The sequence below is a fragment of the Gavialis gangeticus genome, unplaced genomic scaffold, assembly GCF_001723915.1.
Source record: "Gavialis gangeticus isolate Ggan-Ray unplaced genomic scaffold, GavGan_comp1, whole genome shotgun sequence".
Taxonomy (NCBI): domain Eukaryota; kingdom Metazoa; phylum Chordata; order Crocodylia; family Gavialidae; genus Gavialis; species Gavialis gangeticus.
The window spans coordinates 28,897,832-28,912,227 of NW_017729001.1; the positions used below are offsets into that span (position 1 = coordinate 28,897,832).

The window sequence follows — 14,396 nt, forward strand, 5'->3', positions numbered from 1 at the left end:
CTGCCAGGCCGGCATCAAACCCTTTCCAGCTACACCACTACAGGTTACCAAATGTGAACTGATCCCTACACGAGATCTGAAGCCATGTCCTACCCTTTCTAAATTCCATGTGGCAATGCCCATTGAATAGTTGGGGCAAGACGAAGGCAGGCAAGTCTTTCCTTCATTAACAGAGTAGGTCATTCCTATTAACGAGCAAGTGTTCAGTAAGAACAAAAGGCCCCCAGCCGAGTGGGAGCTGACGTGCTTTTCCAAGCCACGTGGAGAAGGACTGGTATTGAGTTTTGTTAATTAATTAATTAAATAAGGCAGGACAGAGAACATGAAGGGCATTTCTGCTGCTCTCATCTCCGAATGGCTTCGGTTGAAAGCATGTTCTGGTCTGCTTCATGCCTGCTCTCTCAGCAGCAATTAAAAGGGCCTGCCCAACAGCCCGGGGCCCAGTCCCCCTGTGCAGAGGCGTGCTATACAACACAGCTTGGGGCTGGAAATCCCTGCCATTCACGCTTGCTAGAGAGGATGAGGTAGGGTGGGCAGCCTGGCACTGGAGCATCCGCTGCTCCATGTCTACTCTCTCTGGATCTGCCCAGGGTTACACCACCAGGTTAAAACCGTGGATTTCCCATACAAATGAGAAAGGATAAGGAGAGGGGAGGAAAGGAGAGCGTTAAAAGGAGCTCATGCTGCAACCACTAGGAGCTGAGGCACGATACGGAGGAAGTTAAATAAAATCTATCTAAATTTCAGACTAAATGGTGGTTTCCCTGACACCAGAACCCCATGCAGTGTCCTGCTGCAGAGTATAAGGGTTTTGGGCTGAAGGCAGAACCCACCTGCCCGTGAGAGGTCAGAACTGCAAAGCTACGTGCAGCCTGTACAATGGTTTCTTTCCTGAAAAGGAGCCCTCTGTTGAGAACAAGCTGATTGAAAAGCCGTGTGGTTGCACAGGAGCTTCAGCTAACCACAAGACCAAAACTATCGAAGAGTTTGGCAGGCAAGTGCCACTGTGCTATGCAGAGGCCGCAGCCAGAAAGCAGGAGGGCAACCAGGTCAAAATCTCCACGAAGGTCAGAGAACAGGGGTTTCGCTGAGCACGCGGGAGGGCTGCTGGCAGATCAGTACATCCCGCTCACACACAGGGGCAGCTGAAGGTTTCAGAGCTTACCAGGAGCTGGATGCAACACCAGTGCCTCTCCATTTCCTGCCCAGCAATGAGAGGAAAGCAAAAAGAAAGCTATGTGTACTGCCTGGGAAGCAGAGCATGGTCCCTCTCCAGCCACGTGGAGCTAAGCAGAGGTGCAAGGGGCCGGTGCTCCCAGCTGCACACCTGTGCTTTGTACTCTCACCCTGCCGTCACATCAGAGCAGAGGCTTTATGTGCCTGCCAGTGCTGGCTGCAGCTTTTCCAGATCAGGGAAACCTTCTTGCTCAGAGTCCACCACAAGGGCCTCACCTGGTACGCGGGGCTGTAGTCAATCCCCATTGCTAAGCCTGACCTGAGTGAAGGGGGTTGGGGAGCAGGCACTGCACAGTGGAGACAGCCTTGTAGCAGGCTCCACCACACTCCTGCCCTGGTGCAGCCAAAGGCATATCTAGTGCATGGCCTTGCTTGCAGCAGTGTCTGCCCAGCCACATAGCAGGACCTCCTCCCTGCCTGCCACACACTGACACCAGGTTGTGTCTCGGGCATGAGACCTGCTGGGCCTGGGCGCTACCCCAAGTCTCCCCTGGGTTTGGTGTTTAATAATTTACATGGCAATAAGTGAAGCGCGTTGGGATCAGACCTGGTGCCTACCCTAGGGATCTAGTGGCAGCCTAGGCAGCTCCCACACCGGGTGGGACCAAGGGCTCTCTCTATTACCATGAGCATCTCTCCAGTCCTGGAGCTGGCAAGCAGCACCCCCTTGGGTGCTGACCTGCCCTGCGTGTCTCTGGTGCTGGCAGGTGGCTCAGAGCCCGTGGGGGCAAGGCAGCTACGACAGCTCAAAGCCGGTGTTCATGCTGATGGCATAGCGCAGCTTCTCCCGCAGGATGCTCTTTTTGCTGTAGTTGGGAAGCTTGAGCAGGTTGAAACACGTGGAAGAGGTGGGGAGCCGGCCACCCGGCTCCCTCTTGCGGATGGTGAAGAAGCCCCGTAGCACGCTGCCCAGTGTGTCGCCAGTGTCCTGGAAACATAGCGAGAGACACGTTACCCTGCCCATGTCTGGGGCAGCGACAGGGCCTGACTCCAGGTGGCCAACCTCCAACCACCGGAGAGTACACTTGCCTTGGGGTAAAGTGATCGGAGACTGACTAGGCATAGCACGTGAAGCTGAAAGAGTAGTAGACTCAGGAGGACAGAACCAAATCAGACGGGCCCAGCAAGGTCATCGCAAGGAGTGCTACCAGCTGCAGAAGCAGGGTGACCACTCACAAAGGGAAGGCAGACACCAGGGAGCACAGACGGAAGCAGCCACGTCACCCACCAGCCTCACATCCCATTACAGCTAGTGCACTTTCACCTGGTCCCAGTGCCCCGCTTTCTACCCACAGGAGCTCTGAGGTGATGGCAGAGACGAGGTGGAAGCAGGGTGGGAGGGGAAAAGCCCTGGAGAAGGTCCCTCTGGGAATCAGAGTGGGATTTTTCCTGCACCACAGCTTGGGAAACGCTGGCCAGGTCCGTTCCAGCCGCATACCTGATCGTCTGAGACTTCTACGCAGCGGATGGAGAAAGGAGGCTTGAGGTAGGCAAAGCCCAGAAGTGGAGGCCGGGAGCAGCTGGTGACAAACTGAATAAAACCCAGCAGGTCTGGTTAAAAGATGGCAACCGCGTCTCCAAAGAGCAACACGGAGACTCTATTCCAACACAGAAACACGCGGTTTCTCATACGGAGCATTCGTTTGCTGACCTGCCTGCTCTGTCAATAGCTAGTCCAGCCACACGGGAGTGAAAGTCTACTGTGCTCCTCGCCCCCAGAGAAGGGCATCCATGGCAGTACAACAACACTGCAAGGGACGGTGCCCTCTAGGGACAACCTTTGTGGGGAAAAACAGTCTGCCATTTTCTAAGGCGTCAGGCCTTTCAGTACTGTTCTGCCTCTAGGGAAAGATGCTCACAGGCAGCAAGGGTCCAGAGGATTGCCAGAAGGCTGCAGCTGTGTTCCTGCCAAGGCCAGAGGTGCACAGACACAGGGCCCACTCAGGCAGGGTAGGAGCCTGGGGAGAGATTTACCTTGAGAAACATCGCTCTCTCCTCAGGGGTGAAGTCATTGGCTAGGATGTCCCAAAGCCAGATGATGACCCTGTGACTGCCGTGGAAGCCGCCATAGTACACTGTGTGTTTCCTGAGGACAGGACACAAAAAGCTCATATCAGAAAAGGTCATAGCATCCCGCTCGCCTGCAGATAGGTGGCTGCAGCTCTCCAATCCACCCTAGAGACCTCCCCACCCCCTCAGTTATAAAGAGAGGCTTCCGCTCCTGCTCTCTGCATCCACCATGTCCGGCAGGCTTGCCAGAGCATTGAAGGAGCTACAGATATTTAGTACTTGTCTCCTGGGTACAGCTGTTCCCTGAGGTCAATTTGCCCACTCCCATGTTATAGGATATAGCTATTTCCCAACCTTCCACTCCCAGGCTGTCATTTGACTTTTGATTGGAAGAAGCAGAAGGGTTGGAAAGCGTTAGTTTCCTGTGCTAAGAGCATTACAGAAATGAGGGACCAGCCTAAGGTGCAGCCCACTCACTTCAGGTCCTCGAGGTCAATCTCAGCATTGTCACCAGAGATGAGCCGCTGTAGCTCCGGTGCCGAGAACATGCGGATCCACTCGGGTTTGATGATGGAGCGGAAGCCACTGATGAGTGCAGCCGTCTGGCTCTTGATCTGCGTGTGCATCCGGAAGTGGGCCATAAGGTGGATGTAGCTGATCCTATGAAGCGTGGAGAAGGAGCCATCAGAAGCAGGGGAGGCATCTCACCCATCTGCCCAGCCCATTCCCAAAAGCCAGGCAAGCCTCTTTCCTCAGGGCTCAGATATTACTCAAACAAACCAGACAGAACAAAGCTGGCTGCAGATGCCTTGAATTCATGAGCTGTCTGCAGCCACTTCACTTCATTCATCTAAGCAGGGCATTGTAAACCCAGCACCCAAATTCAATGGAGACATGCAACCACCGATTTCAGGGGTGACTCATCCTGCCCTTCACACACACGCTGATCTTACAAGTGAGCTAATGAACAAAGACCAAGTCTCCTTCCAGCTCAGCTAAAATAGAGCTGGTCCCTTGTATTTATCAGCCCACCAGAAGGCGGCATTTAGCTTGACCCTGCTTTCCAATCCAAGGAAAAACTCAAGGATTATGCTCCATTGTCACATTTGCTTTCCTGCCAACTGCCCTTTTGCATGCGTGTGCAAACACACCTCAAAGATGCGGCGTGTGGCGAGCACAAAGCCACACGGGACTTTCAGTTTTCTTCCTGAGTGGCAAGCTGACAAGTAAAGAGATATTTCTTTCACATTTAAACTCGCTGACATAATCTCAGGAGGAAAAGACTGACTGGGAACTCTGGACTGTAAAGTGCAGGTGATGCAGATGCATATTCAGGTAGGAGGCAGCGCTAGCTTGCCATGAGAGAGAGAGAGCAGGCTGTAAATTAATCACCAGGCACGTATCCGCGTCTGCATATTCCAGATCTTATCCAGCTCTCCCTATCCGTGAAAGGGGGTGGGAAGGGTTGGTTTTTAGGCTCCAAAATTGACATTTATGATAACTATCTAAAGCTGATTATCTGTGAAAATAGCTACAGGGCTGCGTGTCTCCTCTGATTTCCGGTGTCTGAGTAGCGCTGTCTACTGCATGTGAATTCACCACTGCGTCTGGTGAAGAGCAGTATTTTATACAACTGCCACATGCTATCACTCCGCGAAGATCCGTCTGCTCCAAGGTGTCTTTGAGCATCTGTGCCCTCCATGTTCACGGCCGTGTGCCTGAATTGCTTTGAATCCATCTGTCTGTATCCATCACCATCATTAAATCCCTCAGAACATCCCGCTCTGGCTGCCTGTGACCTTAGAAGTGCCGTTTCAAAAAGCAAATTGTCAATTCTTATTTTGCAAATCGAATTTAATACAATTTCTGCCGATGAGCTGTAACCAGTAAATCCTATTACAGTATTTATGGGCTCTTTCTGCTCCAATCTATCTCAATTCATTCCTGATGCAAAGCCCAAGGAACTAGAATGAAGTGCTTTGCAGTAGTGACCTTACAAATTTAATTGCTGTACTTACTTATTTTCGTTGCTAACGGGAATGGTCTTCCCTCCAGGAATAAGTTCGTGGCAAACAAGCTGAGGGAAGAAAGGATTACATTGCTAATTACTACCGGGGACCATAACCGGAAAGAAACACCCTTCTGAAGCTACAGCTCCATATTTTTACAGTAAGACACTGGGATTTGCATTTTAAACAGTCATCCTGTTTCCATCCCACATTGGTGCCTTTTTTAAATACTAACTAATTGAACAGCAGGGAACTCTCCTTCCACCAGAGGACCCAGCCTGGCATCTCCTAGGGAGTTATTCATTGAGATGTCACATAAATCCACTCAAGGTGCCAAGGGAAGCCAGGACATGGCCACCTCCTCCTCCACCCAACCTCGACTCCTTCCATTTCAGCAGTCTTTTCTTAGAGGATTGAAGCCCATTTTTCCTACAGGATCCTCATTTCATTCCTGATTCAGAGAATGAAGAGACTCCCATAGAGTTCTGTGGGTTCTGGATTAGGACCTCACTGCATCCGAGGGAAAGTGCTCAGAGAGGTGGGCTGCTGCTTGGGGTAGTTTTTTTTACCCTTCCACAATAATGAATTCCTCCTTGCAGCACTCCTGGGAGGCAGGGAAGTGCGATCCCTGTGCTGTAGAGACCCTTGTGGAATTCCTGCTACCACAAGTTGGCTGACAGGTCCCTTAAGGGAGACTTTGGGTATGGCAGCAGAAGGGGTTTTCTGACAGCTTCAACTCAGCCCCTTCCTGGAACAAGAGATGCTCCTTCCAGGAGCAGCTCTCTTATATCAGTGAGCCTGCAGCCATGGGAGAGGAACATTACCAGCAGCTTCATACCATCTTGGAATAGATCTCTTCCCAGCCCCAGCCAGCACAGCTAGGCTGGCAAGACTCTGTGGTGCAGGTCAAGCTGGAGCCCCTGTCACGCAGGAAGCCTCACGAAAGGAAAGAGCTCAGTTTGCCTGGGCCCCAACCCAGTGCTTAACCAGAAAGGGGATCCACCTTCTGGCAGATTGGCTCAGTTACAGCACATCCCTGAGGTACGGGGAGCGAGACTGAACTGATCTGGAACCCAGACCCATGCACTACAGAGCTCTGTTCATTCTCTGACCAACGATGTGCAAGCCAAATAAGCTGCTGCTTTAATTAAACCCTTGTAACAAATCTCACAAATAACCGGCGTTTGCGAGCTGCAGCCTCAGGACTACCTGCTATGGTCATATTCACACACACATTGTTGAGTCAAGCTGCTTTTTCCCCTTGCTTATTCCTTTAAAATGGGAAAAACCCTGTTCTGGTTTGCATTTTCCAAAGCAGACGGCAAGCCTACCACATTGTAGCTTGAAACCAAAGTGGATGAAGTCATAAGCAATTGAGAACGGCCCCTTTGAGTATGAACGACCTTGTGCAGCCAAATGCAAAGAGTCAATGAGCACGGGGGAGTGCATGGCTTACCTGACCCATCACATCTTCGTCATAGGAGAGTGTCAAGCCCAAGTCACTGATATCTCCATCGTAGCGCTAGGGATGGGGAGAGGAAAGGCAGTCAACTCCAGTCAGCAAAGCAACAACCCAGCACCTGCACCACATCATGAGGCATTAGCACAGGCAGTGTGGCAGAGGGGTACACATCTTGCTGTAGGTAACAGAGTGGGGTGGCTTGCAATGAGAGGCTGGAACCCAAGACTTTGTGACTCCTGGTCCAGTCCTGTGCACAGATCGCAGAAGCTCTCCCTTCCATGATTCATGCACAGCAGAAGGAGCCTGAACAGTTAACAGGCACCTTGCTCTTGGATCTCACTCTCTCCTACAAGCTCAAACATTTCAGCTATCCAGGAACATCTCTTCAGACCTGTAATGACCCGCAAGCATTTATGAGAGACAGTAAGCCTTCAAGCAGACAGATGGAAGAGCTCCCCCCTCAATATAAAAGGCAGGCAAAATTGGCTTAGTGTCTGTGGTCACCTAAAAGAGGGTTCACCCAGCTGAGACATCCCAGCTGGCAAAAGTTCACATCACCCTTGTTGGAATCACTTTGACTCTTTCCTGCAGCAGTTACCATGGAGTGTGAAGGCAGGGAGGATAAAGGCAAACCTTGATGGAGGTGAGGTTTTTATAGAACTCGGAGTCCAGGGAAGGAAGTTCATCCACAGAGCTGTAGAAGACACTGTGATGGTGCCCAAGCAGCTGACTCAGGAAGAAGGAAGCGAACGGAACATCCACAACGATTCCCTACAGTGAAGAAAGAAGAACGCACGTGAATCTTCTGCCTCCATTTGCTACATGCAGTGCGCCTTGCCACACACCAGCCAAGCTAGGCCCCATCTAGCTGCGGACTTCCACCATTCCCTTTCCGGTCAATTGGTCTACTTCTTTCTTAAAGTGGCTGCCCAGTATTGGGCACAGTAGTCCAGCTGAAGCCCCCCAGCCCCAACCCAACAAACTAGTCACCTCCCCTGCTTCACATGCAACATTCCTGCTGATGCACGTTGAGACATCCCACTTTTGTTTGCAACTGCCTTGCATTGCTGACTGGTGAGAAGGCAGCAATTAACTATCCACCCCCATTTGTTTTCTGCAGTACTCATGCCTGAGTTAGTTATACCCCATTTTGTTCAACTCCTGCCTCCTGGTTGTAATGCTTTGCACTTGTCTTTAACTTTTTCATTTTGTTAAACTTGGGACATCTCCAGTGTCTCAAGAGAACTCTGAAATCTGGTCCTGCCCTCTAAAGTGGCTCGGGTTGTCTGCAAGTCTGAAGTGTGCACTCTACTACATTATCCGAGGCAATAAATGAGAAGAATCAGCAGAAGTCAGCCCAAGACAGACTCTTACAGGACACCACTTGAAATGCCCTCTCCATCTGCCAGTGAACCATCTTATCCACCAGGCCGTTATTTTTATTTATTCATTTATTTTATTAAAGAGGTGCAGACTGGCTAGGCATAACAATTTGTTCTTAAAGCAGCCCATAGTGATTTGCTAACACCTTATTATCCTATGGGAGTTCATAAGCTGATTCTTTAATCGTTTGTTCTAGGATTTTTCTAGTGATTTGCAATTCCTCAGGTTTGTCTTTTTCTTCTTTTGATGAATAAACCTCTTTAGAAAGGCAACCAAGCTCCAGAAGATAATTGATGATAACTGCTAGTGCTCAGAGATGACTTAACTAGTTGCTTTAGTACTCGGGTGAATTTCTGTGAGCAATCTGCATACTGAAGGCTCAGTCCTTTTCCACTCGGCAGACACCATTGTTTGTCCTGTCCCATTGCAGTGTGAATCATACTAGTGTGGCTTTGCTGGTTTCCTCTATAAAGATTCACAGTGGGAGCAGAAGACTCATATGATGCAAGAGCCCAAAATAGGGCCTGACAAGGCTGAGGAACAGTGCCTTCTAAATGCAAGTGCCATCAGAGGGGGCACTTCAGGAAAAGCTGGCTTTGCTTCAGGGAGGATAAAAACCAATTTTATTTTTATTTAAAATCAGATTTTTTGATTTAATTGTATTCTCTGATTTTTTTTTGTTAAAATTGAAAAAAACCCTATATATAAAGAGAGTTTTAATTTGAGATCTGTTAAAGCTCAAAGATATCATCACAGAATAGGGTTATAACTTTTAATTATATACTACTTGAGACAATATATTCATGTAACCTTTTTAGAAAAGGTTTATAAATAAGTCACAACAGGCCACAGACTATATTAGGGGCCCAGTCTTACAGGGTGCCCAGAGGCTCCTCTATAGTAAAGATTAAAGAAAACCACTCTACCCAATGGGACTCAGTGCTTACTCTAGAAGATCCTGGTAAGCATCTCCACGATGCTTGGTTTCAGTTCTCAAACTGTGGATTTGTGTCTCGAGAGAGAACATCCTTGTTAACAGCAGGATATGGAGATGAGAGATAACAGACCTGATTACCTACCCATCAGCCCTCTTGTCTCTCTGCAAGTTTGTGTACATACAGTCAAGCCCTTACCTCTCTCTAAAAGTGCAAAGTTTCAAGAAGTTAAATGAATAAAGGATATCAAACAACAAGAATGCACTTTTTGTAGAAAACAATTAAAATCGAGGCTCCTCAACCAGCGATTTAAAATTGATTCGATTTAAACCAAATCTACCCTGCTTTGCTTATTTCTCTCATACTTCATAGCAGCCGAGTCAACTTTACACCAGATACTTAGGACACTACAGCTAGGATTTCCAAAGGAGGCAAAAGAAGCTGAATGTCAGTAGGACTCGGGGGGGCCTAATTTCCCTTAGATTTCTTCGCACATCACAGTTCAGTGCTGTAGCCAGACTCCATATATTGTGACCTTATGCCTTTTGACCTTTTTATGCTTGCCATGCATATCTTCAAGTACCCACTGCAATAGCCTGTGTCTTCCAATTGTCTGAGGGTGTCATGACTTGAATTTGAGCAATGCTTTGTAAAAACAAATACCCACTCTCCTTCAGCTTACCTCATACACAGCCTTCCCAAGCATTTTCCCAACAAACTCAAAGAGCTGGAGGTAGTTCTCATGGATGTAGGATGTTGGGGAAGGATACAATCTTTCATCACCACTGGTAGTCTACAGAAATGCAATAAAGGCAAAACAAGAAGGAGAAAGTCAGGATCTAGTCAGGTTTTTGCATGTCCTGGTGGAAGAAGGGTCTCTGTGGCCCAGCCTCAGTACCTTGAAGAGGTTGAGTGCAGGGTCAAACACCTTCTTGATGATCTCCTCCAAGAACTCTTTGAACACGCCGTCTTGATCAATGCCAGCCTCATCAACCCCCAGGTCATTCACAAACTTCACTCTAATAACTCCCTTCATGGCGTTCTGAGAAAGCTGCCGGAGCTGTTCGTACCCATCCTGCCCAGATTGGAACAGGCACGTCAGTCATACAGAGGCACACAAAACACCCTTCCACGTATGCAGCACTGACAAGCACACGCCTGCGTTTTACAGTGGGGTTCATCACCTCCCGAGTGGGGAATGCTGGCATCAATGCCTGAGATGAGGGAGCTGGGGAGAACACCACAATACGCTGTTCCTTAAACATTTAGTTTCATACAAAAATTGGAAAACCCGGTGCACAAGATTTCTGGGAAGGAATCTGCACTTTCCATGCCTTGGTGTGGCATGACAGACACTGCAGTCAGCAAATTATTCTGAAAATGATAAGTATAAGCAGACAGAGCAAAACCAAACAGATAATGACAGATACAAGCAGGCATTTCAGTGGCTTATAAGCATTTTAAGAGAGACAAGAAGGGGCCAATGGGCCAAAGGGTACAGAGAGGGAAAGCAGAGATGTATTAAAACTAGTCAGTCATACAGGGGATTTTTTTTATTTTTAGTATAATCACCATGGTATCAGCTACCAGCTCTCGGACTGTTAAGCGTCTCAGTAGACAAATTCAAGATGGGAAGAAATAATTTATCCTTTGGCTAGTCTATCCGAGGCTTGCACTATTTAAGCACATGCAAATTCAACAGACCCCCAAATTGAGGGGGATTGTTGGATACGTATGCCCAGTCCAAGCTTCTACTCCAAAACAGATATGTGGCACTTTCACTCTGCAGTCAGCTCTCGACAAAAGAGATACAGTCACAGATGCCAAAGACACAATGAGAAAGTGCTAAAGAAGGGCAAGGTGAAGCATAGCAATTAAGCCTCATAAAAATGCACCTTTGGTGGAAAAAGAGATGCTGAGCTGAACTGAGCGTGATCAGTCAGCCTTGGAGGGCAAGAGACTGGGGTAGAAGTGGCTTAGAATGGAGTGCTTTGGCTGATGCACACGCCTGGGGAGGATGTGGGTGGGGGAGAACACGACTGCACGACTATGCAGGCACGTTTTCTCTCTACCATCTACCAAACTTTGACAGTTCACTGCAAACATGTCAACACATGCTGGATTGCTTGGCAATGGAGCTGTGCACGTTAAGCAGATGGATGTCAAATCCCACTGTCTGATCAAGGCATGAAAGGGAAAGTTTCACAGCTTGTTACAGCTAAATGGAAAAGAAACCACTATCCTCACAGTCCCTGCCAGGGAAGAAACCATCTCTTAGCATATAAAACAGCCCTCTAAGTAAGATCAGTAACAAAATCTACAGAGCTTGTTCTCTTTGCTGGCGTTCTCTATTTGCAATGGAAACAAAGACATAAAAATGCTGATAGTGTCTTTTAGTTACTTGGGCTTCTGCATCTGTACAGAGCCTGTGTCCAGGGGCTCCAAGAAACTCAGAGTACAGGTTGGGCCTGGACTCACTAATCTGCACTCGTGTTTTGCTCTTCTGAAGGTGCTGTTCATTTAGCCTTTGACACAGTGAGATGCATGGCACGCAGTCCTATGCTGCTGTCACATCAAACACAAACAGCAACATCCCCAGCTATCATCAGGACCTGGAGGAAGGTCAACTGGCTCAAATCAAACCCAGGCAACACTGAGGTGGGGCTGGCAGTGAGAAGGAAGCACCCTGATGATCCTGTCTTCCCTCAACCTCAGGTGGCTAAACCAGCCCGCTGCCTTGGGGCACTCTGAGATGCCATAGTACTGCTGGATGCCAAAGCACCAGGCAAGCAAAAATATGCCCACTTTCATTTGCCTAACCTTGCAGGCCACACACTTGGGATCTCTAGGCTCAATTACTACTGTTAGACTCATTTTAGGAATGATTTCCACATCCAAAACATCTCTTAACAGCTACATCTCACTGAAACAAGGAAGCCATCGCCAAGAGGGGGGATCTGGGCACAGCAAAATAGAACCACTCCAGAAGATGGGCTGAGGCAGCAGAACTCACTGCTACAAGAGATAAGACCCCACATTCAAAACTCAGTGCGCCAGTACTGCTCAGCCTTGTTTCCCTTCACTTCCTCATACACAGGCAAGTACATAACACATGCCAACCAAGCCAATTTTTCTTTAGGCCACTAAAGGACACGGAAGGACTGATGCCACTGCTATTTTTATGTCAGATAGACTCTGATGCTATGGCAAGGAGATCACAAAAGGACCTAGATCGAGACCTCTATGGATGAACACCACACCACACAGTCAGACTGCGGTCACAAATGAGCAGCCAGGTTACCAGCGTGTAGATTAGCTTCTGCCAGCTGAGCCACTCACCTCCAGCATGCGGGAGCGGCGGATGGTGATGTGTGTGACATGAGGCGATGCAGAACTGGTTTCAACCAGCCCCAGCTTCTCCTTTTCTTTTGTAACCATGTTTCGGAAAAGCAGCACCCTCTTAAACGGAAGAGCATAGGTCATCACAAAGACCAGGCATTCAGTTGTGCTGACAAGATACCCCCCATCCCAAAGTGAAAGGCAAATGAACAGGTCTTATGGCGAGGATGCAGTTTATTAAAAGCCATGATTCCCATTCAATAGACTATGGCTTTAAAAGCCAGCTGCAGCCTGGAGCAGGAAGCTTGCTAAAGGATGGGATCCTCAGGATTAGCTACTGTTCTGCTCATGGGAGTAGGCTGACTGATGTCAGCAAGACCTGCTCACAGAAGAGCAGAGGGATCTCACAGAGCCTGCCTCTGAGACATTGATCCCTACACAATTAGAGAGCTTCCTATTTGGGAAAGCTCCTACTCCACCTTGGCAACATAACAGCCTGGCAAAGGGAAAGCCCCTGCTTCCCCACCTCCCAGATCTTGCATGGGGCAGCTCAGAAAGTTACAGCTTGGTTGGTCTGTGGTTATCCTGCCTCTGACAGCCAGACTGGCACTACTAGCAGCCTACATCAGTTGTGTGTAAGCAACTACCCTCACAAACAAAACGCTCCTGAATGGAGAAGGTAAAACCAGCAGGAGACAACAAGCAGAAGTAAGCCATTTTTAAAACTGCATTTTAGATTCAAATTTAGCACCAGAAAATACTGGAGACTGAAGTTGCTTCCTGTGGTCCAGAGCACAGCCCTTCAGAGTGCAAACACCCAGCCCCACCCAGGTCCCACTCACGTTCTTGTGGGGGATGACATGAGGGATGTACTGCAAGAGCAGCTGAGCTCGCCTCTTGTCTTTTTCCAACTCTTGGAAGAGCACGCTGGGCTTGAGGTCCCTTAAAAAGTAAGGCATATATTCAGAGACGCCCGAAAAACACCTAGTGAACACAGGGGTTTTGCAAAACAAACAGGAGGCAAACATTTCCAAAGCACCTCAGTGACTTTGGCAACTTTGGAAGCCACATTAACACCAATCAGGCTCTTAAATGCTCCTCGAAGAAGGGATTTAAGAAGCTTTGGAAACATTTACTCCATCAACAGGAACTCGCACAAGGAGCATCGTTCTACAGAAGACTAGGAAGTGCCACCACTGGGGACCTCTTAAAACTAAAGAAAGCAAATGTGGTATGAAGAGCAACCCTGTCCAGGTAGAGGCATAGAACAACAGGGCATTTCACATCTCACGTCTAACTCAGCCTTCTTAGATAAGCTACAAAGAACTGTTGTGAGGAGAGAACGAGGAAGTCAGACAGTCATACACTACCTCGGACTAGGATCAGACACTTACTTCCGCAGCCAGTGATCCTCCGGAGCAAAGCGCCGGCGACAGTCTCTTTCATACAACACCATCAGCCAGCCATGAACAGAATGGAAAAGCTCCAGTGTCTCTCCTTTGGCATTTTCTGCAGAAGCAAACACAAGCAGTGTTCAAAACTTCCTACACAACAGGGACTGCCAAGAAACAGTGTGCCTCATTGCCAACATTTGGCAAACCCCTGCTGCCTCATGTTTACTTGTAAGGTGAGGGGCTTCCCCCCTGATGTTAAAGAGGGCAGGGGGAGAACCTCATCATCTCATCAAGTAAATACAGTAATTATGTGAAGTCTTCTAATTGTGGGATTTGGACAAAGTTTAATGTTGCTTTTTAATTTAGTGAATCTCTGGACCACAGTTTTGAAAACCTAGCTGGCCCAGACGTTCTTATTCCAATAAAATACTAATTCATTAGGCTCTTCTACAGTACTCAACATGGCACCAATATCCAATCACCTGGACGATGCACATTTTTGTATTCAACAAGATATGAATTTATAATGCTTAATCTGCAAAGCATTTGGTCAAACTACTGCAAGCTAAAGCCTCAGATTCTGAGATTCATTTCTCCTTTCTGTCACTCTGGTCCCCTCAGTCAAGCT

At 48.4% G+C, this 14,396-nt stretch overlaps 1 protein-coding gene across 1 annotated transcript in view; it reads right to left on the reverse strand.

The window, feature by feature from the left end:
- Window positions 1-133: 133 nt before the first annotated feature.
- Window positions 134-14,396, reverse strand: part of UBE3B (ubiquitin protein ligase E3B) — a 29,192-nt gene continuing 14,929 nt past the window's right edge. Inside the window, exons 15-26 of the mRNA XM_019507178.1 lie at window positions 13,769-13,883; window positions 13,217-13,316; window positions 12,375-12,494; window positions 9,934-10,110; window positions 9,718-9,828; window positions 7,351-7,488; window positions 6,712-6,777; window positions 5,265-5,323; window positions 3,724-3,906; window positions 3,211-3,322; window positions 2,675-2,767; window positions 134-2,164 (exon numbers count right to left, since the gene is read on the reverse strand). Of these exons, the coding sequence (XP_019362723.1) occupies window positions 1,973-2,164; window positions 2,675-2,767; window positions 3,211-3,322; window positions 3,724-3,906; window positions 5,265-5,323; window positions 6,712-6,777; window positions 7,351-7,488; window positions 9,718-9,828; window positions 9,934-10,110; window positions 12,375-12,494; window positions 13,217-13,316; window positions 13,769-13,883 (1,466 nt within the window). The 3' untranslated portion in view covers window positions 134-1,972. The remainder of the gene's footprint in view (window positions 2,165-2,674; window positions 2,768-3,210; window positions 3,323-3,723; window positions 3,907-5,264; window positions 5,324-6,711; window positions 6,778-7,350; window positions 7,489-9,717; window positions 9,829-9,933; window positions 10,111-12,374; window positions 12,495-13,216; window positions 13,317-13,768; window positions 13,884-14,396) is intronic.